This window comes from Corvus moneduloides, chromosome 9 (assembly GCF_009650955.1).
Source record: "Corvus moneduloides isolate bCorMon1 chromosome 9, bCorMon1.pri, whole genome shotgun sequence".
In the NCBI taxonomy this organism is placed as follows: Eukaryota; Metazoa; Chordata; class Aves; order Passeriformes; family Corvidae; genus Corvus; species Corvus moneduloides.
In genome coordinates, this window is record NC_045484.1 from 17841739 (window position 1) to 17866517 (window position 24779).

Consider the following 24779-nt stretch of genomic DNA (forward strand, 5'->3'; position numbering starts at 1 on the left):
CGTCTAGAATTTGAAGGAGGCTTTTGCTGGGTGTTTTCAGGCCCTCCACTCATGTTCAGTTTGCTCAGCAGTGTATTGTGTTCTCAAGTATCTATTAATGTAATCCTACGGTGTTGCAAGAGTTTCTTTTGTCTTATTTTTAAGTGTGGTTACTAGAGGCCTTTACCTGCAGCAGCTTCTTAAACATATGTCTGGGGGTTTTGGGATGGGTTTTTTTTTAATTTCAGTTTTCATTACAGTGATGGGAAAAATTAGTTTGGCATGATCAAGTGCCAACAGATATTACACCCTCAGGGATTGTCTCTTTTATGTTTCTTCAGTTTATTTTTGTTCAGATTCTCATCTGCATTTTGTCTTTTCATCCCTTCAACCAACAAGACATAAGTGATTCCAGTTACTTTCTGAAAAGTAACTGCTTCTCTGTTTACACAAAGCTAAAAATGGCCAATGAATGAGTAATTTTAGGGAAAAACACCTGTCATGTCTTAAGGCTAAATCATGTATATGAATTCTAAAAGTAACTTCCAGTAAAAATGATGACACAACCCCCTTGACACATACTGCTGTGCCGTGGAGGTGTACAGCAACATGATATGAAGTATCTTTAGAGCTTTAGTTTTAAAATATTCCTATAATCAAACTGTGCTCTGCTTCCCAGCTGTTTCAAGAAACTGTAGAAGTGCTTTTGTTTCCCTTACTCTCGTTACGTCTGGATGACAAGATGGGCACCATCTTTCATAATTAAAAAAAAAAAGATCAACCCCCAAGAAATTAAATCATTACAACTGAAGAACTGGGGAGAGATATGAAAGCAAAGAATTCTATTCTAGTAACTAATGCAATATTTTTATTCCAATCTCAGTTTGAATCTGATAGTGCAGAATCCATTTCTCCATACAGCTGAGGAATGGTGGGAGTGAGATGCATTGTGACTGAACTATAAGAAAAACATTCTGCTTATCTTAAGATAAACTTTTTTCTTGTAAGAATTCTTACAGATAGCAATGATCACACATTAACAATGATCACAAAATAAGATGAGAACTTATTTTCTGATGGAGTTCATGAATAAGTTTAACTTCAGAAAAAAGTTGCTGATTTAATCTATTCTGATAAGTAATGCATCTGATGCAACCTTGCCTTATTAGAACACTTTCTTAGTACTTCTTTATTAACTTATTCTGTACCCTTTTAACAGGAAATTAACAGGAAAATTAACAGGAAATTGTTTTTGCTGTTGGTTGGAGAGTAAATCCTAATCACATTTAAATTTCTAGAGCTTCACTGGTAGTTTCAAATGAGCCTGAATTTAATCCCTGTGTCATGAACATCTATCTGGCCAGTACTGAGGGACAAGCAGCCTTGAAAACAAGCATTGTTCTTATGTTTTTAGGGCTTCATTGGACCTCCAGGTGAGGCAGGACAACCAGGACCTGAAGGAGAAAGGGTAGGCCTAGTGGAACATTAATGAAATGTTGATGTTTATGTGGTAATGCAATATATGTTAGAATGGGGGAAAATATACGAAGTATAATGATTCATTTGAATATTTTTTGGTTAAAAGCAAAACTGATGTGAAGAAAATAAGATGAATAGGTCATACCCAATTAGTCTAATCAGTGAAATGCCCTGGTGCTGAAATAAAATGGGGAGCAGCTGTAAAGTATTATTTTACTTTAGTCTACAGCTGCAAGGATTAGGGTTATTTTTTTTCTTCAGCAGAGCATGAATGAATTTTTTTTTTTATTCAAGCAATTTCATTTTGTCAATAATTAATATTTGTCTCCTGTCGGATAATCTTTGCAGTAAAACCAGCCATGGAAATGTTAATCTCTATCACTCTGTGCTTGAGCTTTTTCTTATTTCACTTGAGCAAAAAGGCTGTCTGGACATGTACTTTGATGGAAGCAGGACAAGGCCCTTTTTCACAGTTGTTCAGATGTTGCCACAGTAAAGACAAGCAAAGTTTGCATTTCTGCTATAGGACATTTTCTCTATAATACTTTGCTCAAATCCTTTTTAAATTTTTTTTTTTATGGTGGTGTTTCTCACACTGTCTTTTTCTAGTCAAATGCGGGTTTAGTTACTTGAATTTAAGTACTGAAGAAAAGAAAACCTACTTATTATGGGTTATTTCTTTCTCAGGGTATCCCAGGCCTCCATGGAAAAAGAGGTCCTAAAGGGAGACAGGTAAAGCTTCTAATACTTGTTGCAATTCCTGCTGCCAATGTCAATCCACCTAGAATTAACTCTGTGACTCTATTCAGCTGAAAAAAGTTAGTTTTATTTTTTCCATAGATTACTTTCTGTTGTTTTCAATTAGTACTTTTCAGAACTGCGGATTCTGTGCAGGTTATATGTACTAGATGTTCTGAAGTGTGGAAGGCTAATTGCTGTGAGCCTTGTGATAGGTTACTGATATCAGCTGTGAGGAGGGTTAGAAGGTGACAGAAACACATAAATATATTCTGTAAAATTTGTGTTAGCACAAGGTGCGGATATGATGCAGGCTTTACAAGTCTGGTGTTGGTTTGGATGAAAATCAACTGCTTCTAATGTCTGATATTTCTGGACTATGGTAAATTAAAGCTGTCCTCTACTTAACATATATTTCTACAGCTGAGAATAAACACAAATCTGCCAAGTATACATTATCAAGGTTTACATATTTCCTGTGGTGTATCTTCAATGCCAAATGTTTTGTTTTCTGTCGCAACCATATTATTTTAGTTCTTTGAAGCTATCCAGGAGTTTCCAATTTTAACTTTCTTGTGGTTTGAGATTGGAAAACACCATAGGGTTCTCCAGTTGTGCAGTCAGTTGTGCTCACCAATTCAGATTATTTTCATCTACTATGTTGAACGAGTTTGTTCAGCAGTAATACGATCATCATCATTTGGCCCTTGATGAATGCTGTGAAAGTTGTAGAGGATTCTGTTTAATTATGTTTTGTTTTCTGTGTGATCTAACACCAGCCAAAAAAGCCACTAGCCTACAAGAATTGCTTTGATATAAAGAAAGGCAAGTGAAGTGCCATTAATGAATGCAGTGTGCTCTTTCTGAAGCTACCATCAGGCCATATTGTAGTTTGCTTCTAATTTGGATCAAATGCTACTTTTTGCATCTGAATGTTGGGCAGGAAGGGCTCTGTGCCATCAATACCTTGCAGAAGTTCACAGTGTCTTGTGCTAGTGAGTCTCACGCAACATTTATGAAAGAAGAGAACGTGGATGAGAATCAAAGGCTTGTGTTCAGTGTGGAATAGGAAGTGGAGGTGACAGCAGAGTACACTGAAACACGTCTTGGCTTATCTTGTCAGTCTCTGTGGCAGGTTTTACTGAGGCTTCTGACTGCCAGTGTAGTGGTTTGGGCAGTATTTGTCCCCATCCATAGCAGTCATTTGGTGCTGTGAGCAGTCATTTGGTGCTGTGTCTGCTGTGGTAAGCAGCTATTTTCCATTTAGAGCACAGCTTCTGTCAGTGCCAGGCTATGTTCTATAAGGACTTTTGTTTATACAAATCTATTCAGAGAGGATTCACATAGGTGACAGGGCACCAAAAGCACCTCTGTACAACGTCTGTGATTACCTTCATTCAGTATTGATTTCTTTGTAATGTTGTAATTTCCGATTCCTTTCTATGATCTATAAAACACTTATTTGACTAAAGGCTACTAATGGGGGGTCCAACCAGGAGAGCAATCACATGGGAACCTGGCTTGAAGTACTTTGCTGGATCACAGGCTTAGAGATGATGTGTTATTTTAACGCCTAACAATGGTAGCTGTAATGACAAAGTCTTTTGGCACAGTGCCCTGGAGTTAACAGTGCTTTGGGCAGGACATTGTCACTAAAAGAAATTTGGCATGGGAATTCTGCAGTGCCTGAGGTCAGGCTCGTCACCTTTTGTTCTAGGTTGCAACTTATTTCTTTGGGCAAAACTGTCCCTAATAATACTTGAGAAAAAAACCCAAACCTGTCTGACTGGCAGAGATCTTTTTGAAACAAATCAGATCCCAAGTATAATCTCATTTTTGGAAAGTAATTTTAAAGTATAGAATAAGTGGATCATACAAGGGATTGTAAACATTTATAATTCACAAAATGCTGATATTTAGTAGGTTTACTGAACAGTTGTTCATATTTGTAACATTTCTGGCATATTTGAAATGGAACAAAATACTCAATTGCCTGAATCTATAGAGTGAGGATTTGTTTGAATTTTAGATTGGTTTTGCACACAATATCATTTTAAGAAAATATTTAATGGTAGAAGTATATGTGTTCAATTTCTTTCCATTGTATCACCATAATATGAAATTTGGCTAGTTCTGCAGTATTTTTAATGCATTGTGTGTCCTGTTAGCATGATGCATTTTGCTTTTGCGTACACATTTGGGGGAAGATTTTTAGTCTTCTTCTATCTGTGATTAGTTAAAACCAGTTGTCAATGTGTCAGAATAGACCTTGTAAATTTTACCAAGAATTTAGTAACTAAGTCCATTGTAACTGTACAAATAGTTCAGGTTCTGTTTGATATTACAGTTATGAATAGTCATCCTTTGTATGCTTAATAATAATGTTAAATGATAATACTGATTTAATAAAACACTTGTTGCACAGTAGTATTATTATATTGCTTCCAGTTTTAGACTTTTGTGACTGTTCATTTTGCTTTCATTTTTCTACTTACCAAGACAGATTTTTCAGTATCAGTTCAAAGACACATGCTGTTGAGAATGCCCTTATGATGACTGCAGGTGGTCCGTCACTTTTGTAATTCTTGCTATGCTGGGATTGTGTTATATCACTTGTGACCAGCATCTGTGATTCTGTGTGGCTGGTAAAACTGTCCCATTGCATCCTTCATTTCCCCTTTGAGTTTCAAAAAAATATGCCTGTGTGTTATGACAATTCTGCCTCTTCCAACATCTACCAATGGTGGGCAGTACAACCAAAATATGCTATTTAGGAAAGGGTCATAAATTAATCTTTGTCTACATCCTCTTAGTTGGTAGCTTTTAACAACATAGTCACTCTCAAATATCTGTTTTGCATGTGTAAAATTTTACACTACATTTTCAGAGTTGGGAAAAAATTTGACCAATGGTGTACACCTTGAGAATCAATTAAATCTGTTTTATCAACCATTAGCCTAAGAACCTCTACTTTTTAAATGATAAGGCAGCAACAATATGAAAACCTGTATTGTTAGATCTTACAGTTACTGCTGTAGATTCTTATTTGTGAGTTCTGTGATCAGATGCTGAACAAAAAATTCATTGTTGTGAGAGGAATTCCTGTGTTTAGCTTTTCTGAATTAACAGGAGAAAGCAGAACAAATCTCCAGCTAAAATCAATGCAAAAGATGCTATAGGAGACTGTCTTGGATTACTTCACATTATCATGCATGATGCTGACAATTAATAACTATTAGGTTGTTTCAACAGATTTTGACAGTGTACATGCATGTATATATATGCATAAAACATTGCCTTCATTTTTATAGAATTTTGGCTCGTTACTAAAGCCAAGTATGGCTTAAGCAGTGCTTAAACTGCTTTGATTTATGATATGATTTTTCCATCTCCTTGACACAGTTTTATATTGTCTTCCTGACTACTGTTCATATAATACTGTATGATATATATCCCCCATTCCATTAAGGAAAGACCCTGCTGTAGCAAGTCCTGAGCTGGACAGCTGTGTGGATGCCCTCCAAACAAAGTAGTTTAAAAAGGCCAAACAAATTTTACATTTGACCTGTAGCAGGTTTGAACATGGCCTTACTGAGGTGAAAGGTTAATGCCTCAAAGTACTGTTCCTGATACACACAGGGGTAAAAAGATATTGAAACACTGAAAAGACAAAGAAGACCATTTCACATAAAAATTATTGTAAGGATGGAATTTGCTCCTTTTCCCCATGGGGGATGGATTAGTAGCGCTCAGGTTCTTTGTGGTTGATTTCTTGAGGTCAGTGCATCTCTCAGTTACCTCAGTACTCTAATAATACTGTGTGAGATTTATCAGTTCCAATAAAAGTCTGTTTGGTTTGAGTGCCATAGCTTGGATTTTTCCAGGTAGAATCCCTTTCCAGCTTAGTATTTTGCAAATTTTCTGGTAAACTCTTATATGGATCTTACACTGTAGTTAAAAATGATTTTGATTTCTCTGTAGATTTGTGCTACCTCCATTCTCCCAATTCCATACAGTGATAGCAATCATGAAAATATTTCATGGTACTGCTTCAAACTAATAGCATGAGTTTCTAGTTAGCTACATCTGCCTCTTCCAGTAAAATAGTGAGATCTGCCTAGCAATATTAAACTGATAAAAATTAATCCAAAAAACCCTCCCCCCCTCCCCCACAAACCCAAACAAAAAATCAAATCACTTTTCCCCAACAACTTATGTGCTTCTGCAGTGGGGAACATCTGAAAGAAGTAAAGTAATTTTCAAAACCCTAACAGGAAGGAAGGAAGATTAGAGCCAGTACAGTGGTGGAATTCTATTCCATTTTCTTTCTCAAGCAAGAAATGGAAATTTTGTTTTAAGCTTTGACACTTGACTTGGCAAATCAGATTTCTTTCCTATTCTGATAATCTGGTCTCTGAAGTCAAAACTCTCATAAAATAAATGAGGCTTTACTAGGTCTTGAGTTATTGTTTCAGTGTCTAGATGCAGACTATGGCAAGTGTTCACATTGGTTAGAAAGGCGTTGTGCCAGAAAGATGAAAATTTTGATTTCTAATGAATATGAGATCTCATACTGAGATGCCAGTCATTAATGTTTGGGGATGAGTTAAGGAAAGGAGGACAGACGTTTTCATGAATGTTGAAGCTAACAGAAAAAAAAAATTAAGTTAAAAATAATAAGTAGAAAACAGGCTCCAAGAAAAAAATTCAAGTGACACTTGTTTAATATTGGTCTTAAAGTAATTCAGCTGTCTGATTTTTAATATGCTTACGTTGTGAATAGTTGTATCATTTTGGGTTTATGATTTTAGGAGACAAAAAATATCACTATTCTGTTCATTTGAACTGTGTACCTGATATTTTCTGCTTTTCCGATTCTTCCATCACCCTCCCTGAATCTACTTATGATGTTTTAATTCATCATAGCTGTAGGAATTCAGTGTTCGCACCACCTTTCATGTCTTGAATAATGAAGAACAGGTATTTTCTATTCTGCTTTAGGGTTTTCCAGGTGACTTTGGAAATAGAGGCCCCCCTGGTCCAGATGGAAGTCCTGTAAGTATCGAATTGTGTCTTGATTAACATGATAAAATTTGTAACACTGAATATTAACTCCCCTTCAAAATTAAAGGAGACTTTTGTCTCAAAAGAGATGTCTTGAAGTCCACAGTAAAATTTTGGACTGTTAACTTTTCCATGCAAATTTCTAGGAAACTACCATAAAAAGTATAAAAAAGAGGAAGAAAATATTCAGAAAGCTGCCAAGAGAATGCATTTTCCACTGCTGCATGTGATGACTACCTTAAGAGTCAGATCTCTTGCTCTCCTCACTGCATTACTGATGAATGTTGTCTAAAAAAATTCTTGTATTAGATATGACTTTGTGTTGTTTATTTATACCATTATTCTAAGATCACCTTAACAAAATAGGATTCTTCCTACATGTAAAACCCCAACTTCTGTGTGCTTGTGCATTTGATAGTTGATTTCATCCTTTGAGCTGGTACTGAACACAATGATGCTAGCATGTCATTTAGTGCATTATAATCAGTGTGATAACAGCTTTGTCCTTGGCAGTGTGTGCAGGCCTAAAGTGCCCTTGCAGTGTGGTGTTCAGACTGTGGCGCAGTCACGTCATTCGCAGTGCTGCCCTCAAAGGAGCTTTGCTGTCTTGCTCCATTTGTAGGGAAACTCTGGCTGCAGACTCCAAACTCAGGTTTCCTTTGGTGTCAGAAATCAGTGAAAGGCTTTGGGCAAGAGAAGAGAACAGCAAAAAGTGCTGGGTACAAGAGCAGCTGATTTAAATCATCTTGTATTGTTGGATGCTCCTTTGAAAACTGCTATCGGTTTTCGTCTAAAGATTTTTCTGATATGGAACTGAGTCATCAACTGGACAGAGTTTCCCTCCTTTTTGAAGGTCTGCCCTGACACCCATCTTAGAAACTTGTTTTAGAAAAGCTTACATGAATTTTGCTTGTGGGTTATCAACATTTGGTGCCAACATTTTGGAGCACAGGAAAAAATTTTTATGCATTTCTGGTCCCTAAGGCAAAGTTTCCCTTGTTGGAATGTCAGGTGATATCAGTATGGTTTTCATCTTGAAAACCCACTGAGGGGTTGAGTGTCACCAACCGCTTTGCAAATGATATTAAAAGGTGAGTTCTTCCTTCCCCTCCTCGTACTCCCAAGTCTCCCTCCATTCCTGATAAAGCAGATATTGTCTTTTCACCAGATCCACAGAACAGTACTTTAATAGAAACAAGCTCAGAAAGCCTGGATCTGAAATTACAGACTTGCACATTACAAAGAAGCCTGTTTTAATGCAAGCATTTGCAAACAAGTTCCATCTAATCTGCCAAGACAGCTGCTGATGTTACTGCCTCCTTCGACAGGCAGCAACCCCTCTCCCCTCCTCCCCCAAAGCTCATCCTGCAGGGCTTGTTCAGGCAAGGGGCCAGTGCTGCAGCTGCAGGGGGCTGCAATGCTAATGGCATATTTACAGAGCCTCTCTGTGAGCTGGCAGTGGAGATCAGGGGCTGCCTGGGAGGCCTGTGACAGCAGGAACTTGAAGGAAAGACATTTCTTCCCATGTGCTGACTTGACACTACTGACATTTGTCTCCATGCCTAATTTCTTCTGCTTAACTGACTAATGCCAGCCTTCATTTCCACAACACCCTCTCAATTCTCTGAGGATGTCAGTCTGCCTTGGAGGATGTTGCTAGAGTGTTCAGCTTCACCTGTGGATAGCTTGGAGCAGGCTGGAGAAAGTGTGTAAGGCACCCAAGGAGGGAGGACAGCATGAAGATGTCCTCTGAGCCATGTTCAGCAGCCATGCCCAGTTGGACACCTTCAGAATGGGCTTAGATTTGCTCACATAAAGCTTCCCCTTCCCTGCAGGTGCCAAAGGGCTGCAGTGAACCCTCTGTGTTATCCACTGTGTAGCGGGTCCCAGGTGTTGGGACAGCTTGCATGAGACAGGGTGACCTGGAGGGCTACAATACCTGTTTCACATAGGGCAAAGAGACCTAGCAACTGTTCTCTGCAGTGTTTTAGCCTCTTCTGAGTTAAACTGTGGCAGAGGCAGTAGTGGAATACTATTGGACTTTTAACTTCTGTAGGAAGTACAAATACCATAGTTTGTATCAAGAAATAGTTTTTCATAAAGAAAGTGTAGCCTTTATTTGCAGAGGACTTTCTATGAAGTGAGATGGTGTTCTTATTTATTTTTCAGAGGAATTTTGATAAACTTGTTTTTCACCCTCAAAAAAAATTGGTTTTTTGTACCTTCCAGTTTAAGTATCATGGTAAAAAAAAAAATCTCATATTCCTACATTAACAGCAGAAGTGTTTCCATGAAATATCTGGAGATCTAATTCCACAATCCAGGGATCTTACTAAGCATATTTCTCTACACAGTGATAAGCTGTCACTCTTTGCAAACTCTGTAAAAATCACAACTGACTTGCTTTGTAGATAATTTTTATGTTATCACTGGGATTTCTTTTTAAATGGTAAAATTCAGATAATCTAAGATTAACTTTCTTTAAAGGGAATTGTTGGTGGTGTGGGTCCTCCTGGATTTCCAGGACTAAGAGTGAGTATAGTTTTATTACATGCTTTGATATGGCTGCATTAGAGTGTTTGTCTTGTGTTTTTGTGAAATAAAAACAATTACGAAAATTCAAGGATTTAAACAGATTTTGTTTTAGATAGCCATGATTTTAAATAATATCACTCTGCAAAACTGCTATCATGTTGGCAGCATGGAGCACTTCTATACTTGGTGTGGATTTGTATTCTTGTTTCTGATCCAGTGTGTTTGGGTTTTTTATTTGAAATAACCAAGTTTGCTAGTTTATAGCACTAAAGCCAGTGTAACAAGTGCAATGGTCTCAAACATTTTAACAACAACAGCCCTCATTGGTTCCTGAATATGGCTACCAAATTCAAAGCATAATGAATTTCTAAGCAAAATTACTTTATAATGTATATTATATCAGATTAATTTTTTAATATTTGTAGAATAAGGCTGTGATGCTCACTGTGGAGTTGCACACAGTGGTTGTATCTATCAATTGTGCCAGAGAAGCTCTGAGTCCTACAGGAGGTGGGACAGACTTTCATACTGAGTAGTTTCACTCCCTTGGTTGTTTTTAATTCATGTATTTACTCATAGAGGACTTCTGATTCTTGATATTGTCTCAGTCATGTCTGGCTACACAGCCACGTTCTTAACAAGGGAGAAATAGCATGTTTACACTTGAATTAAGAAAGCCATGATTATCTCCTGTGTTTGCTTTGTGTTTGATATCTGCTGATCTGAAACATTCTTGATAAGTTTGTTACTTTACACTGATGGTCATCTTATTTTTCCTTTGAAGCACAACAGTTGAGTTCAATTGTTACTCTTTTTAATTATATGTTCATAACAAAAAAATTCCTGTAAGTAATCCCTTGCTGCCTGTTTAGGACTGTTATGGCATTGCTGTGAAAACAAAAATGTGATCAAGAAACCTCTGTAGCTTCCAGCCTTCGTCATGCCGCGATTTTCTGTGTTCTTGTCAGCTGACATCAGCCAATTGAAACAGTCATGAGACTGCAGCTTGCACTCTTGAGAATTTGCTCAGAATTATGGTTTGCTTTTCTCTCGTGCATGACTGTCTTCGGAATTTAATCTCAAAGACTTTGATAGTTGTACAAATGTATCTTAGGTTTTTTAAAAAGCCTACTATATGTCACTTCTAAAAAGATACTCTTACTGATTATTTTGACTAAAACTTAGCAGTTTTGCTTTACCTAGAGCTCATGAGCATAAATGCTTGCGGGTCAAAGCTGCATGTGCCTTCTTGCTGAGTTGCAGTCACTTACAGAGAGACTGAGTGTCAATAGTTCTTTGTGAAATAGAGAAATAATTTTCAATCACCTGTCCAAAGTTTTTGCCACTGGTACATAGATGAAATATAACCATAATGAGAACTGTTTCTTGGAGGGAAAAAAAGTTGATGGCGTGTTTAGATTTTGAACAGCATGAAATTAACAATTGTTTAGAGTGTGAGTTCCGTTTGAGTGGCCTTCTCTTGTTTATATGTGGGACTCTTTCACATGGTTCCAGCAACATCACATTGGTTACTCTGGTTTCCTCTTTCACAATCAGATAATTGGAAGAGTTATGCTTTGTTCCAGAGTCTCTTTACAAGGGAGCATTGCACTCTTTAATCTGTAGCAGAATTTCACCAAGTCCCTGGGGGAATTTCAGGTGACCCCATCATCCCCTAGCACAGCCTGTGTGGTGCAGCCCTGTTCCTTGACCACACTTGCTCTCCAAGTGGGTCTGTGCTCCCTGGCCTCAGCCTTCTTTTGTCCAGGCAGATGCTAGTGGTCATCCAAAACTGAGTAAAGAACTACAGTTCCCAATGCTTGCTTTAAAATCCTTAGTCAATCATAACACATTATACTATTACAGGATGCAGTATTGAACATGAGATTAAGTACATTCTTCTGGCAGAAACCAAGTGCGTTAATTCAAGTAGCTTGTCCAACCCAGCTGTGTGCCGTGTCCAGAGTTAGTTATATTTTCGTCTTTGTTCATGAGAACAATGGCAAAATGAGCAGCATCAGCAAGCTGAGTCCAGTAATTCCTTCCATCCATGATTTTTTTCAATATACAAAGCTGTTGCCAAATTCAGAGTTTTGGCTGACTGAACAGTCAGTCTTTCAAGACTTAGCAAGGCCGTGAGTTTTAATAAGATAAAGAGTTTCAGAAAATTTACTGCTAGATATACCCAAATTAGTATTTCTTTTTAATTTTTAAATTTTTTTTTGGCTTTTAGAGAACCCACTTTATACTAGGAAAACATTAGTTTTCCTTTTCTGGTATTTTATCTTTTTGACTTGAAAAAGCAATTTGGTTTTGGTTTCTCTTGTCACATAGAAATGTTGGAAAAGGTACACTTTATGTAGCTGCAGGTTTTATCTATCAGCAAGTTTTATCTGAAGTGATAAGCATGTTAACATATAGCAAGGCTGCTATAGGTGGAGAATGATTAAAAAACCTGACAGACTTACTAATTCAACACTTTTCTTATCAGCGAGATAATTTTCCAGTTTTACTTTTGTGTAGTTCCAGTTCTTTGCTGTTAATTAAGTCACTCAATATATTTGGAGACTGTGACAGGAGTTTAATGAACCTGAAAGTTGTAAAGCTGTTTTGGAATTTCTTCCCATCGCTTTTGCAAGCTAAATTTCCCAGCACAGTATCCCTCTGTCATTTTCCAATCAATCCTATTGTTACCATAAGTGTGCATTTCAGCATTCAATATCATTAACACAGAAATGCCTTGCTGAACTAGAATATGTAGCACAACTCAGAGACAGCAATGTAAACAATTTACTTGATCAGCTAGCATGACAGAATATATCATGTAAGCAGTCATGGGAAGTTAGAGCAATGCAGAGTGGCAATTTTCTTGGGAGCTCTACCAAGCACCGTTAGGACACTAAGTGACTGGTCTTGCCTTTTCTTCAGTGAGCCATAAGTCTGATGGTGGCTGCAGAAGAATGTGATTGCTAACATTGCTGAAAGAGTCTCCAGAGAATAATGAATGTGTGCTCAACTGGAAATGCATAGATGTCCATCTCATCTTTTCCATGTCACTCTCAGCAAATGGCAAAAGATTTCTTTATTCATGTGTGTTGCTAAAGTCATGTGTAGCCATAGAAATATAACATTGCCTTTTTGGGTTTTTTTTCCCCAAAAGGTTTAATAGGCAGAAATTAGATGGGCTTTTCCCTTTGTAATGTAGTTTTAACTATTCTAAGTCATGTCTTAATTTTAGCTCACTGTTTTTCATTAATATTATTGGTGTTGCTGTGCTGATCTTTTAAGATTCTTAATTTTTGTGATTCACTATTTTTTTCTCCTGTCATAAAACTGCATAAATGAATCCCAGAAAAAAGAGTTGTAGTAAGGACTCTGAAGGTACATTAGAACAGAAAAGGTTAGCATGCCCATTGGAGCATAGGTTTGATTCTGCACATTTGGTATTTTGGAAGAGTCACATCTCTATTTCTTTTTCTTCTTTCTGTTTTGTTTGTTTTTTTTAACTTGTAGAAGTCACTGATAGATGAGAAATCCAAGTAAAAGGACTATAAAAAGGCCACTTTTTATGGCCCTACTCATTATGGAATAATTTCTTTAAGCCAAATTCGATGCCTACAGAGAAGTGCTGTCACATAACCCTAATGACAGCAGCAATGGCCACTGAATGTGGAGCTGCAGTACAAAAGAAAGCTTTCTTAATTTGCATTGCCTAATACACTGTGATCTTCTCTTGAATTTATAATCCAATCTAATCTTCTATAATCAGGAGAAGAGGCAAGTCTTGTTTCTTGTGTTTCTGCTGATGCTGTTGGGAACTGTAAACGTGGAGGACTTACAATATGGATACCTTTTTTTCTCTAAGAAATTAGCCTAAAAAATATTTTGGTTTCTCTCTGTGGTGCAGAAAAATGCAGAATTCTGTCAGGAGTCTTTAAGTTACTCCATTTCATCAAATGCAGTCACCTTTCTTGCTGTTTGATAGGGAGACATTGGGCCAGCAGGACCAAGTGGACCATCAGGAATTCCAGGGCCCACGGTATGGTATAAAATGATCCCGCAGCCCCATGCCTATGCTGCTTTCCAAATTATAGTCAAACACTGGATTTATGTTTTCTTTAATTTAACAGGGTTTTCTAGGGAGTGTGGGACAGCCTGGAATGAAAGGTGATAAGGTGATTTAAATATTTTCATTATCTTGGAGATATATAGTTCTTTCAGACTCCATTAAATCTTGAGCATAATGTGCTTGGCAAAGCCTTCCCTTTTTCCTTTTTATTTCTTTCTCTTCTGACTTTAACTTTTCAAAATTATGTCTGTCTCATGATCTGGTACTTTAGACAACTTTTCTCTAGAAACATTTTTCTGAACAGAACACTAACTATTGAACATAACAATACCCAGATCTTTGTCTGTAGAGTTTCCTGGAAGAGGTATTTCAGTGCAATACCTAACATTGTCAAAGATCTACGTTCATTTTAAATAGTCAATATTGAATTAATCTTTCTCATTCCCTGTTTCTACCCATTTTAAGCCACATACATATGTCTGTATAATATTATATGTTGTTTAGGGTGAACATGGCCTTGCGGGAGAGCCAGGAGATCAGGGATACCCAGGAGACAAGGTAAGTTATAATTGCATTGTTTTACAAAATTATCCAATTTCAGCAACTTCTTCAGGCTTGAGAGTCTCTTAAAATGCAGCAGGTCAGTTGCATAAAAGTAGAATGCAGTAGTAAAACTTTCTGGATATTACTGAATTAACATATTTTTAAGCAATTCTGTGCTAATTATGGAAAATGTGAACAAAGACAAGTAAAGGGCACAGGCAGAATTCTGGCATCTGTGTGTATAGAGATGCATCAAACAAGGATTATGGTATGATCTGAATCTTGCTAAGAAACTGTTGTAAAAAGTAGTTTTCCCTTGACCCTCGAGGTTCATCTGCAACTCACCTGGACCTACTGTGGTTAGCAGCAGCACATGGTCTGGCATGTTCCTTCACATCATCAGACTGAGATAAATAAGGATCTTCTTTCCTGTTTGGCTAGTACATCAGAAGTCACTGAAATAGCACATCCTGTGAGAACTCTTTTGATGAAAATGGAATGTTAGAAGATAATTTTCATCCTGCAGAATTCTTTTGAAGCCTGTTTCAGGTGTCAAAATATAGCAATTTATTGCTTCCAATGTAACAAAACAATTCATTTTCATGTGTATTTAATAGCTTTCTTTTTTCAGGGTGCTCCTGGTTTACCAGGACCCCCAGGGATCAGAGGAAAACCAGGACCTCCAGTAAGTTTACGCATTGAATTTTGCTCTTGATATATCGCTGTATGTTGTTGATACTTGATATTTTATACTACTGTTGATATTTGACACTTTTGTGTGGTTGTTATGTTCACAGTGCATGTAATCCCCTAGAAGTGACCTAATTTAAAGTGCACAAAGAATAAGGTCTAAACTGCTTTTATTTCTAGTGACTGGTGTTAATGAGTGAGTCAGATCCTAAGATGTGAGACTTATTCCAAATATGAGTATATGTATCAAATTTTAATAGAGTTCTTAGGATATTAGATACTCGGTGACAATCACTGTGTGGGGAAATGGACATGATGGTAATACTTGAAACAAATCCACTGAGAGCTTTGGGAACTTCAAGATGACTATTTGGACGAGCTGGATTTGGAGGGAGTGTGTGAGATATCATTAATTACAGCCAGTCATTTCTCACAGGGATGGGAATAGTCATTAATTCCTGTATTTACTGATTTTTTGCAACTTTAAAGGCATCTGTGCAGTGCTGCCACTTCAGCTGGGTTTGTAAATGTTGATGCAGAAAAGGCATACTGTACAGGGTTACCTGGCTTTTCCTGGCCTGCTCTTAGCACTAATATCCATCTCTTTTCAGTACGTAATTAAAAGTTACCAATACTCATGCCAGTGTCAATTTTCTTATGTGCAATTAAGCCAATATCTGGTAAACCTACTTCAGACCTCATGAATGTCATAGACCCTTAAATTCATTAAAAACCACTTTCCTTGCCCCATAAGATTTATAATGTAAACACTAATCCTGCGGTAAACTTACAGAAATTTGCTTAAGCTTAGATGGGAAAACTCATCTTTTTTGCTTTTAAAGATGTAAGAATTTTCATTTAAAGATAAGCATGTGAGTCAGCCTATTCCTGAAAGAGCTGTGGGTTTTAAGCACAAAGCTGAATGTGACCAACCTTGTGACTTACGTTAAATTAAACTATGAGACCTCAGTCCTGCAAGTAATAGAAATTGAACTTTGTAGAATAAATTTACAATTAAATCATTCATGTTAAAAATTAGAGAAATGCTTTCCAGGTCAGACCTTAATTTTGCTCAAGTAACATCTTGTTATGGTGGGAGAAGGCTTGTGAAAATGTGGAAGAACAGATATAACTTAGAGAAATATTTTGGCCCATTTTTTTTATTGGTCGAAATTTGTATTTAATGGCGTCAATATAACATGTGGATGGGACCTAATTTTACTGTTATTAAGCAAAAAACTGCCATTTCGTTGGCTATGATTGGATACTTAAAATATATAAGTAACTGTGTAAGCCAATATCTGTAACAGTTACTTTCTGGACATTTAAATAATACATAGTTTTTATTGTAAAAACAGCTATATATTTCAAGGGGGTTTTTATATGGTTCCTCCCAAAACTCCCAGTTTTGTCTTAAACTAGTTTGAATTATTTTTGTTGTGACTTCAAAGTGATGTGAAGAACTGGTTTTAAGAGTATCCAAAGAGAGGCAGCTATAAAATTTCCTATTTAATGTCAAAATAATCTCAACATTTCTGTTGGCCTTTTTGTTAATAAATGTTTTTAAAATCTTAGTAACGATCTGTTGTGAAAAATAAATTATCATCAGAAATCTTAACTGGATTTTTTCAAGGGGAAAATGGGAGAACCTGGACCCCGTGGACCACTGGGTCCTCAAGGACCTGAGGTAAGAAATTGCTTGATAGCGATAAATTGAATGTCAGTTCTAAATCATGAAAATAAGAGGTAAATGGGTTTGTTTCATAAAAGACTGTTTTCTTAGTTGAATTAGGAAGATCTTTTTATTCAGTCATATTTGATGAATTCATTCTCCTCCATAAAGTACAAAAGATTCCAGCTCATAATTTTTTTTTCTGCAAAACATTAATGTACAGGATCTTTGAATACAAAGTAGTTCATTTGCTTATGTGATTAGGATTTGCTGTCTCTTGAATCCTGTTGTTATGGGTTACACCTGCAATGAGACTCACATGATTTCTCAGGCACATTTCCATTTGTAAATACTATGGCATGTTTACAAATGATATATTCCAGGCCTGCTTGCATATTCATCTCTTTCAAGAAACACAAAGAATAAACACCTGTTACTTGGGAAGCATTGCCAGGCAGTTGAATCTAGAAGTGAAGCTTCCTAAGAACTCTGTAGTGCAATGGAAGTCTGCAAAGAAACTGTCCATCTCCAAATTGTCACATTCTGGTGCCTTTTTTGCATTTATACCATGGACTTTGAGGAAAAATGCTGTGGTCTGTACCAGAAAGACGTATTTATACACAGAGACATGTATTTGCTGGAGAGATGAAAGCAGAAATTGTGGATTGTTCTTTCTAATCAGTCTCCTGCAATGAATATATTTTGGGTTTTGTTTGGTTTGTGGTGGGGTTTCTTTGTTTATTTTGGGGTTTTCCTTTTTTTTTTAAAATGTATGAATGGAAGACATTTATTAGCAATGATGTTTCTTCTACCTTTATATGTGTTTGAGCATATCTCCTCAAACCAAGGCTCTATGTTCCTACCCTCCTTATTAGGCAAAAACGCTTGCTGAGAGAAAACTCACTGGAAAGTGCATTGTAGCAACACAAGGTGGTCTTGTCAGAATAAGTCTCTCTGTTTTCGTCAAAGGGCGTGCAGAAGACACAAGGCCTGTGCTGCCACCCTCTGTGGCTCAGGATTTTAGATTTTTCAAGCCTCTTCACTATTAATGAAAGAGGCCCTTGCATCATCTCTTTGCAGAGCTTCCAACAAAGGAGACCTGTGGCAGGTTAATCCCAAGTTGCTGGTCTTGAAGCCTGTGTCCTGCTGCCCCTGGTGCTTATGCTGATAGTCCTTCATAGTTCCTTATTCCAGCGCAGACATGTTACTCCTTTGTGTCTGGGGAAAAGATCATTGTTCTGGGCTAGTTACCCTCAGGGCAGATATGGATGGGAATCTTCCTGTCTGAAAGCCCAGCATTTCCTCTTGCTCAGGAGTGCAGAATTACTTCATCATTAGAAGGCAAATAAAGTGTGTGATGCTAGATAATTAAAACTTGAGTGTCCAGATACTTTTTTTGAGTAATTGTCTGCAAAATTAGTAGTTTTAAACCTACAAAGCAATGTTTCTCTTAACTTCAGTCATGCAAGACAGGTCCAAATAAAGTAAAAGGTTTTTCCAACCTTTACTTCATATAAATATGGTCAACATATGGCAAAATAGAAACAGGATAGCAGCATACTGGGACTTTGGACAAATTGAAGATACCAGAAGTTCTGTAATGAAAGGAATTTAAAATAAGCAGCTTAGAACTGAAGAGTGTATCTTGCCATCCTGTTACATTGTCTTATAAAAATAAGCTAGTTGTTGTTGCCAGGAATTATTTAGGCACAACTGAATGTATGAAGTATGAGCAAATAATGTAGATTTTTCCAGAAGAAAAGTCTACTGTCATGTATCTGATCATGTCTCGTCTTCCAAAACCAGACAGCTAACAGGTCAGACAGGGCTGCTTTCCTTGTTCCTGTTTCACTATCTCAATGGTTAGACTTCCTGTGACCCCATGTCGAAAACACATTGTATCCTGTACTACATGTTCCCTTGATGTTTCTGGAAATAGAAGAATGTGATGAATTAATATCTTACAATGAGAGTACTTTGAATTGGTATAGACATGACAATCCATACCATATGCCTTCTATGAAAGATTTTATTCTAAAAAAAAACCAAAACCAAACCTATCTTGAGATTTGTTGGACTTTGCAGGAGCACGAGGAGCAAGACTCTGTCTGCCCAGTGGCAGAAACTCTCAGAGACCACTTCCAGCTATTTCTCTCTCCTTCTGTCCAACACTTAAGACAGTGGGATTTATAAATGTGCCCTCTCCCCACGTTCAAGTTTGTTTTGGGTACATGTGATATAAGAAATTGGGGATCCTTTGGTCTTTCCAGCTACACCTTTGAGTATTTCATTTCCAGTGTAAAGAATAAGCAGTTCTATCCCTGATTTTCTTCCCATGTAAGCTGCTGTGACTCTGGCACTACAGCAGCTGAAGTCTATAACTATCTCTGCACGCAGTGGTGGGAGCAGGGCAGGCAGACTTCAATCATCCTCACTGGGTTTTGTGGTTTTACATGCAGATCACCAGTGAATTGCTTCCTAAATCTTTCCTCTGCAGCTGTGCAGTCAAGGTACAGCGGATCAGAGTTGAAATAAGCCACCCACCCATAGCCAGGGTCCATTTGAGACCTGCAGTGCTGATGGCAGGGGTGAGCAGAGGGAGGGACAGACAGAGGTCTCGCTCTCACTCTCTGGGTGGCCAGACAAGGGTTGGCTGCCAAGTGGTTCTTTCAGTGCAGGAGTCCTGCAGTGTCGAGCCAAATTCTCTTCTGGGTGTGTTTCTGCAGAGCCAGGGTCTGTCGCGTGCCTGAGTGCCAGCTGCTCACAAACCACTGGATATATTCAGTGAGCACTTTATGGAGTGTATTCTTCATCAGTTGACACATTTTGCTGCTTTGTCATGCATCTGAAAATGAACTGCCAAAATATGAAATTTCTTTAGAGCTTTGTTTTATTGGTATGACAACTGCAAAGTGCTGATCTGACTGTTTTAACCCACAATGTCTCTGTTTACTGTGTACAGTGAAGTATGCAGTGCTTATTGTTAATGCGAATGAAATTAGACAAGCCTTTAACAGGCTTCCACATGTATTCAGAATATTTTATAGTTAAATTTTGCTCTAGGAATCACATTTAATTATCCCTCCAAAATGAAGGTGATAGTTCCCTTCAGATGTGCCTTCAGATGTTCTCTCTGTGTTATAAATAGGTTTCATCTGAAGCAGAGAGCATTAGTCACTATCTTCCATAGAACTTTTTTCATCTGTGCAGTGTTTTGATCCAAAGTCGTTAGCTTACTCCTTCAGGAAGGTACTTGCATGGGATTCAGCTGGTGTGTTTCATGCTCAAGGTAGACTTACAAAGGAAAAGGATACATTCAAATAACAGTAAAGAGTCAAAAAGGCACACATTTTGTAAGTGAATCACTGGCTGCTTTGAGATCTTCATTTAACAAAAACTTTTTTTTTAGTGTGTGTTTCACATGCACTATCACATGATTATTTGAGTTTTTGCAACCAATGCCATGTGTGCAGTGATAACATGGCCTCTGTTTCAATATTGCATCAAATAACTTGCATGCAAAAGATTTGTAGGAAATACAGAAATAGACAATTTAAAGGCTGAATTAATTGCATGTTCTGGCATATATCTGAAGAGCTGCTCTTGTTGTAAAATTGTTTATACTTTCTACTTGCCTTTGCACAGAATCTTTGTGGTCCTTTCCCAAATTTCAATGTCTGCATAACACATCCTTTCAGAACAATAGTAAACACTTAATGGAGAATATAAAATTACAGCTCATTTTCTCAGTTTAAAGAGACTGTAGTTTTTTGCAGAAAACGTCATTTTGTGATTTGATTATAATAATTAATAATGAATCTCTAATAAGGTATCTTGTTGAAGTTCAGTAGCTACACCCAGTCAGTCTTACTTCTGAAAATTTATTCTAAATTCTCATTCAAATGAATTGCAACATGTGGTTGAATTAATTCTTATTGGAGCAGGGAAATCTGGTGAATGATGGGACTACTGCAGGCCCTGGAGACATTTTCCCTCTGTGGTGCCCTTCCTCCAGTGCTTGTGTCCTGATCCCCTTGAGGGCAGCCGAGGGTGTGAAGATGGCTGAACAGCAATGCTGGCAAATGTTGTGTGAAAACAGTTTGAAGTTGGATTCTGCAAATATGAGAGAATTCCCCACAAAAATGGAGTGTAATTTCCAAATATTTCTGATATTCTGCTTCCATATTAGCAGCCACACAGAAAAACAAACAAAAGAAAAGCAAAAGCTTTGGCAGATTGCTCATCTCTGGGGCACTGAGACATGCCCTAAAATAGTAACAACTTGGTCATCTCTGCATTTTGTTGTAATTAAACATTACGTAGATAAATGAGAGCAATAAATATATTAATTTTGTATTTAAATGTTCAGTACAAAAAGCAACACTTCCACAGCAAGGTTAAAGCACATTTGTGTTAAGATAGTTTACACTTCAGGTTTTTCTGATGCCACGTCTCTTTTGATTAAATGAAGTGGATTCTAAAGTGCTTTGCTGGCAAAAGACCACATCTGTAGCAAGATTTTGAAAATAATTTGTATACTAGCAGCTGCCAGGCTTCTGGCTGATGGAAGTTAAGACACTGTGTTTCCGTAGAAGAAGTCATAATATCGAGGGATGTTTTGTTTTGAACAGTCTCTGCTGAAATCTACATTGCAGCTGGAAACTATACATTAATCTCATGGCCTTTCACTTATGGAAGAATAATGAATTTTTAATCTGGAGTAACTTCCCAGGGAGCTGGCTGCTGAATAACTCATGGAAATTTAGGTATCGCTAGAGATGTATCCCACTTCACTACGAGGAATCTGAAAGGCAAGCACCATTGCTGAGGTGTTTCAAGATCTCTTTCCTGGTTCATTCTTTTTCTGGAACTGTCTTAAGTGGCTGTTTGTGTGCTGGATTATTACACTTATTTCATGGATTATTAATGTGAGAACAGTTTAGAAACAATGTTCTAATACTGCCATAGCATCTGCATTTTCTCCATGGTTGTACTCAAGAAGAAAAGTTTTAATCCAGCTTCAAAGAAAAGATAAAAATTATGAGGATTTAAAATTTTTAAATTCACTGTTTAGCGTTGATGTTCTCAGGCAAGTAACCCTCCTGTATTCTAAAACTTTGCCTGACATGCAAAGATTTCAGAATACCATGTTTGTTCTATCTGCAATAGTACTTGTCCACATCTACATTGTCCTAACTGAATTCCCTCTAGAAGAATTTAAATAAATGCATTAAGTAGATCTATGCCTTTATAAAAGCATTAGAATCTTTCTAAATTAACATTTTTCTAGACAGATTGTTTTCTGGAATGTTTATTACCAAGACGAAATTGTGTCTGTGTCAGTATTCAGCACTTGTTCACACATTAGAAACTTAAAGATTTACAGATGTATGAAACAACTCACCCCATGGTAACTATTTAAGGTGTATAAATAAGCAAATTTAAAACTAAGAAAGGACAAGCTAAAAAATTCCAAGGAATTGGCCTAACTCTTTAGTGTTATTTCAGTAGATAATGGTGGTCAGGGTTTAAAAAAAACCCTCCTCTTTTGGACTGTATAGAAATCGAGGATGATGCAAGTGAGCATTTTAGGTGTGAGTCTAAGGGCCTTGGTCACATGTACATAATATTCTCTGTGCCACCTAGAGGCATGTTGGAATTGTTGCACAGCTCTACTTGTAATTGCTGCTTTATGGTCAAAAAAAGGGAAACCACCGTGGTGTATTGTGAAATATTTAGGGTTAGAGTTGTTCCATATCTTCTGAAAACTCAGACCATTTTTACTCTTTAGTGGTTTTCTTTTAGACTCATTAGCATCCAAATCCTAACCCTGATTTTTTAATAATTGTTCTGAATATGTATGTGCTTTTGTTTCCATTATTGGAAAAAGTATGCATGCAAAGAGTGATACTTATACATTTTAATCTGTAATGATTTTCTCTTAATGAAGAAGAAAACTTGTTTTTCCTAGTGTTAGACCACAGATGTGTTTAGATGTAATAATAAATATTTTGCTCAGAGGGAGTGGCAATCTTGCTGTTTTCAGATGGTCAAAATTTAATGAAATGTAAAAGTTTATTAAAAAAGCAAAATTAAATGCAATCTTGGCAGGGGACTGAATGAGCCATGTGCTAACTAAAAGTTCAATTACCATTGCTTTATTTTATCCTACAAATGTAAAGATCAGGTATCCTCTCTGGTTTTTTATGAAATTTAACTCACTACTGTATTGCATAAGGGTTACCTGCATAATTTTTTTTTCCTTAAAATGTATCCATTTCTTATAAAGCAATCTAGCTGTACCTGAATTCTTCTGGCACAGAGGCATCCTCATGGTGTCCCAACTCAATGCCTACTGGCCAGGTGGATCACAGTGATAATTTTAGTTGATTGCTTTTCTGTGAATATTTACTTTTTCTTTACTAACAGCTTGACCTATACTACAAACTATTTCACAAAGGCCTGTTCTGAATAATGCTACATACTGGTGACCTTCAGTTACTGCCAGATAGACCTAGATTATCACCTGCTGATTTGGAGGCAAAAGGCTTCTTAATCTTGCAGTGATCTTGTCCTTAAAGTGTGGCCGAGGATTAAAGGCTTCAGCTGCTCTCTAAACTTTACTAAAAAGATAGTTGAATTCATAAGTGCAGGACCTGGTGCTGGCTGATTTGTGGTGGTTTTTTGTGTCTCCAAAACAGTCCAATGGTTTAATTTCAAGCATTGCTTAGCGGATAAAATGTCTTATCCTAAGAGAAATTAAATCCATGCTGACATCTGCTAAATTGAGTTTAACGAAAGCTGCCTAAAATCTGTCACTTATCCAAGTCCTTTCAAGGAAACATAATGGATTTTGACATTTTTTGGGATGGTAGAACAAATTTAGTTCTTGTTTCTGTGACTCAGGTTTATTAAATGAATGAACAAAATCAAAACAAGTACATTGAAAACATTCCTACTCTGCAAATCATTTGTCTGTATGATTTCTTTAGGGTTTTCCAGGAGATATTGGTGTACCTGGATTAAATGGCCCTGAAGGTCCTAAGGTAAGATTATATGAAAACCTATTAAAAATAACAGTAAATAGTGTAAATCTCCAAGGAAAAGGCTCTGAGAGATGGACACTGGCATTATGAGAAGATAAGCTTATTGACACAATGCAGGTACTTTGCCTCAGGTAGTTATATGAGGAAGTTATTTGAATGTTTAATGCTGTCCACGCAGTTCTGAGAGTAATTACCATGTTAGGTGGAAGCCTGTAACGGCAAAATAAGTGTGAGAAAATGCTATGTAGCTAGAAAGGAGCAAATGTTTCACCTGTATTGAAATAAAATGCATACCAAATGTATGCAGATCTTTGTATTACTCAGGTTCCACCTTTTAACAACTTTTAAAAGAAATAGTAGTTGAAGATATGGAAAAAGTGTAAAATTCATGTGCCAGATTAAATTATGGATAAAATAATATCTATAACAATAAAGCATAAAATTTATCTACAAAACTGTGCCAGAATAGTTTAGCTTCTTCTCTTTAGTAGGCTATAAAATTTTAGACCCAGCTTAGGCAATAATTCACGTGGATAGTTTTCAATGCAGCTTTGAACAAAAGCAGATGTAGGAAATTTTTTTAAAATTGGAAGTGGTGGAGACTAACACAAAAAGTGCAGGTGACTCAGAAATTAACCCAGAGGAAGATGATTGAATAATATATAAAGATTGACTACTTGTTGAAAGGCAGGTACCAATGAAGTTCCTCAATCATCAGCCTTGGGACTATTCTTACATTGTATTTTCTGTGGTAAATAGGCACAAGTATGGCAGAATGAAATTCGTATATGAAACAAAGTTGAGCATCTTTAGATTATCTAAAAGACTGCACTTTTTGCTAATTCATTCCACTTCAGTTATTTCAGATTGATTCATACAAGGACTAAAACAATAAATCCTACTATAAACTTAGACCAAAGACGTTGCCGGATCTCTCTGAAATAGGAGCACAGTAATCCAGTTA

The 24779-nt window shown here is 37.0% G+C and overlaps 1 protein-coding gene across 3 annotated transcripts in view; it reads left to right on the forward strand.

Annotated features, from left to right (window-relative positions):
- The window catches only part of COL24A1 (collagen type XXIV alpha 1 chain), a 127475-nt gene that overhangs the window by 37412 nt on the left and 65284 nt on the right, over positions 1 to 24779 (forward strand). For all 3 annotated transcript variants that reach the window (XR_004241841.1, XM_032118331.1, XM_032118332.1), the window contains exons 11-20: positions 1394 to 1447; positions 2146 to 2190; positions 7198 to 7251; positions 9748 to 9792; positions 13781 to 13834; positions 13926 to 13970; positions 14369 to 14422; positions 15039 to 15092; positions 16731 to 16784; positions 23762 to 23815. Coding sequence is in view for 2 of the 3 variants with exons in the window: in XM_032118331.1 (XP_031974222.1) it covers positions 1394 to 1447; positions 2146 to 2190; positions 7198 to 7251; positions 9748 to 9792; positions 13781 to 13834; positions 13926 to 13970; positions 14369 to 14422; positions 15039 to 15092; positions 16731 to 16784; positions 23762 to 23815 (513 nt within the window). In the remaining variant the exon portion in view is untranslated. The remainder of the gene's footprint in view (positions 1 to 1393; positions 1448 to 2145; positions 2191 to 7197; positions 7252 to 9747; positions 9793 to 13780; positions 13835 to 13925; positions 13971 to 14368; positions 14423 to 15038; positions 15093 to 16730; positions 16785 to 23761; positions 23816 to 24779) is intronic.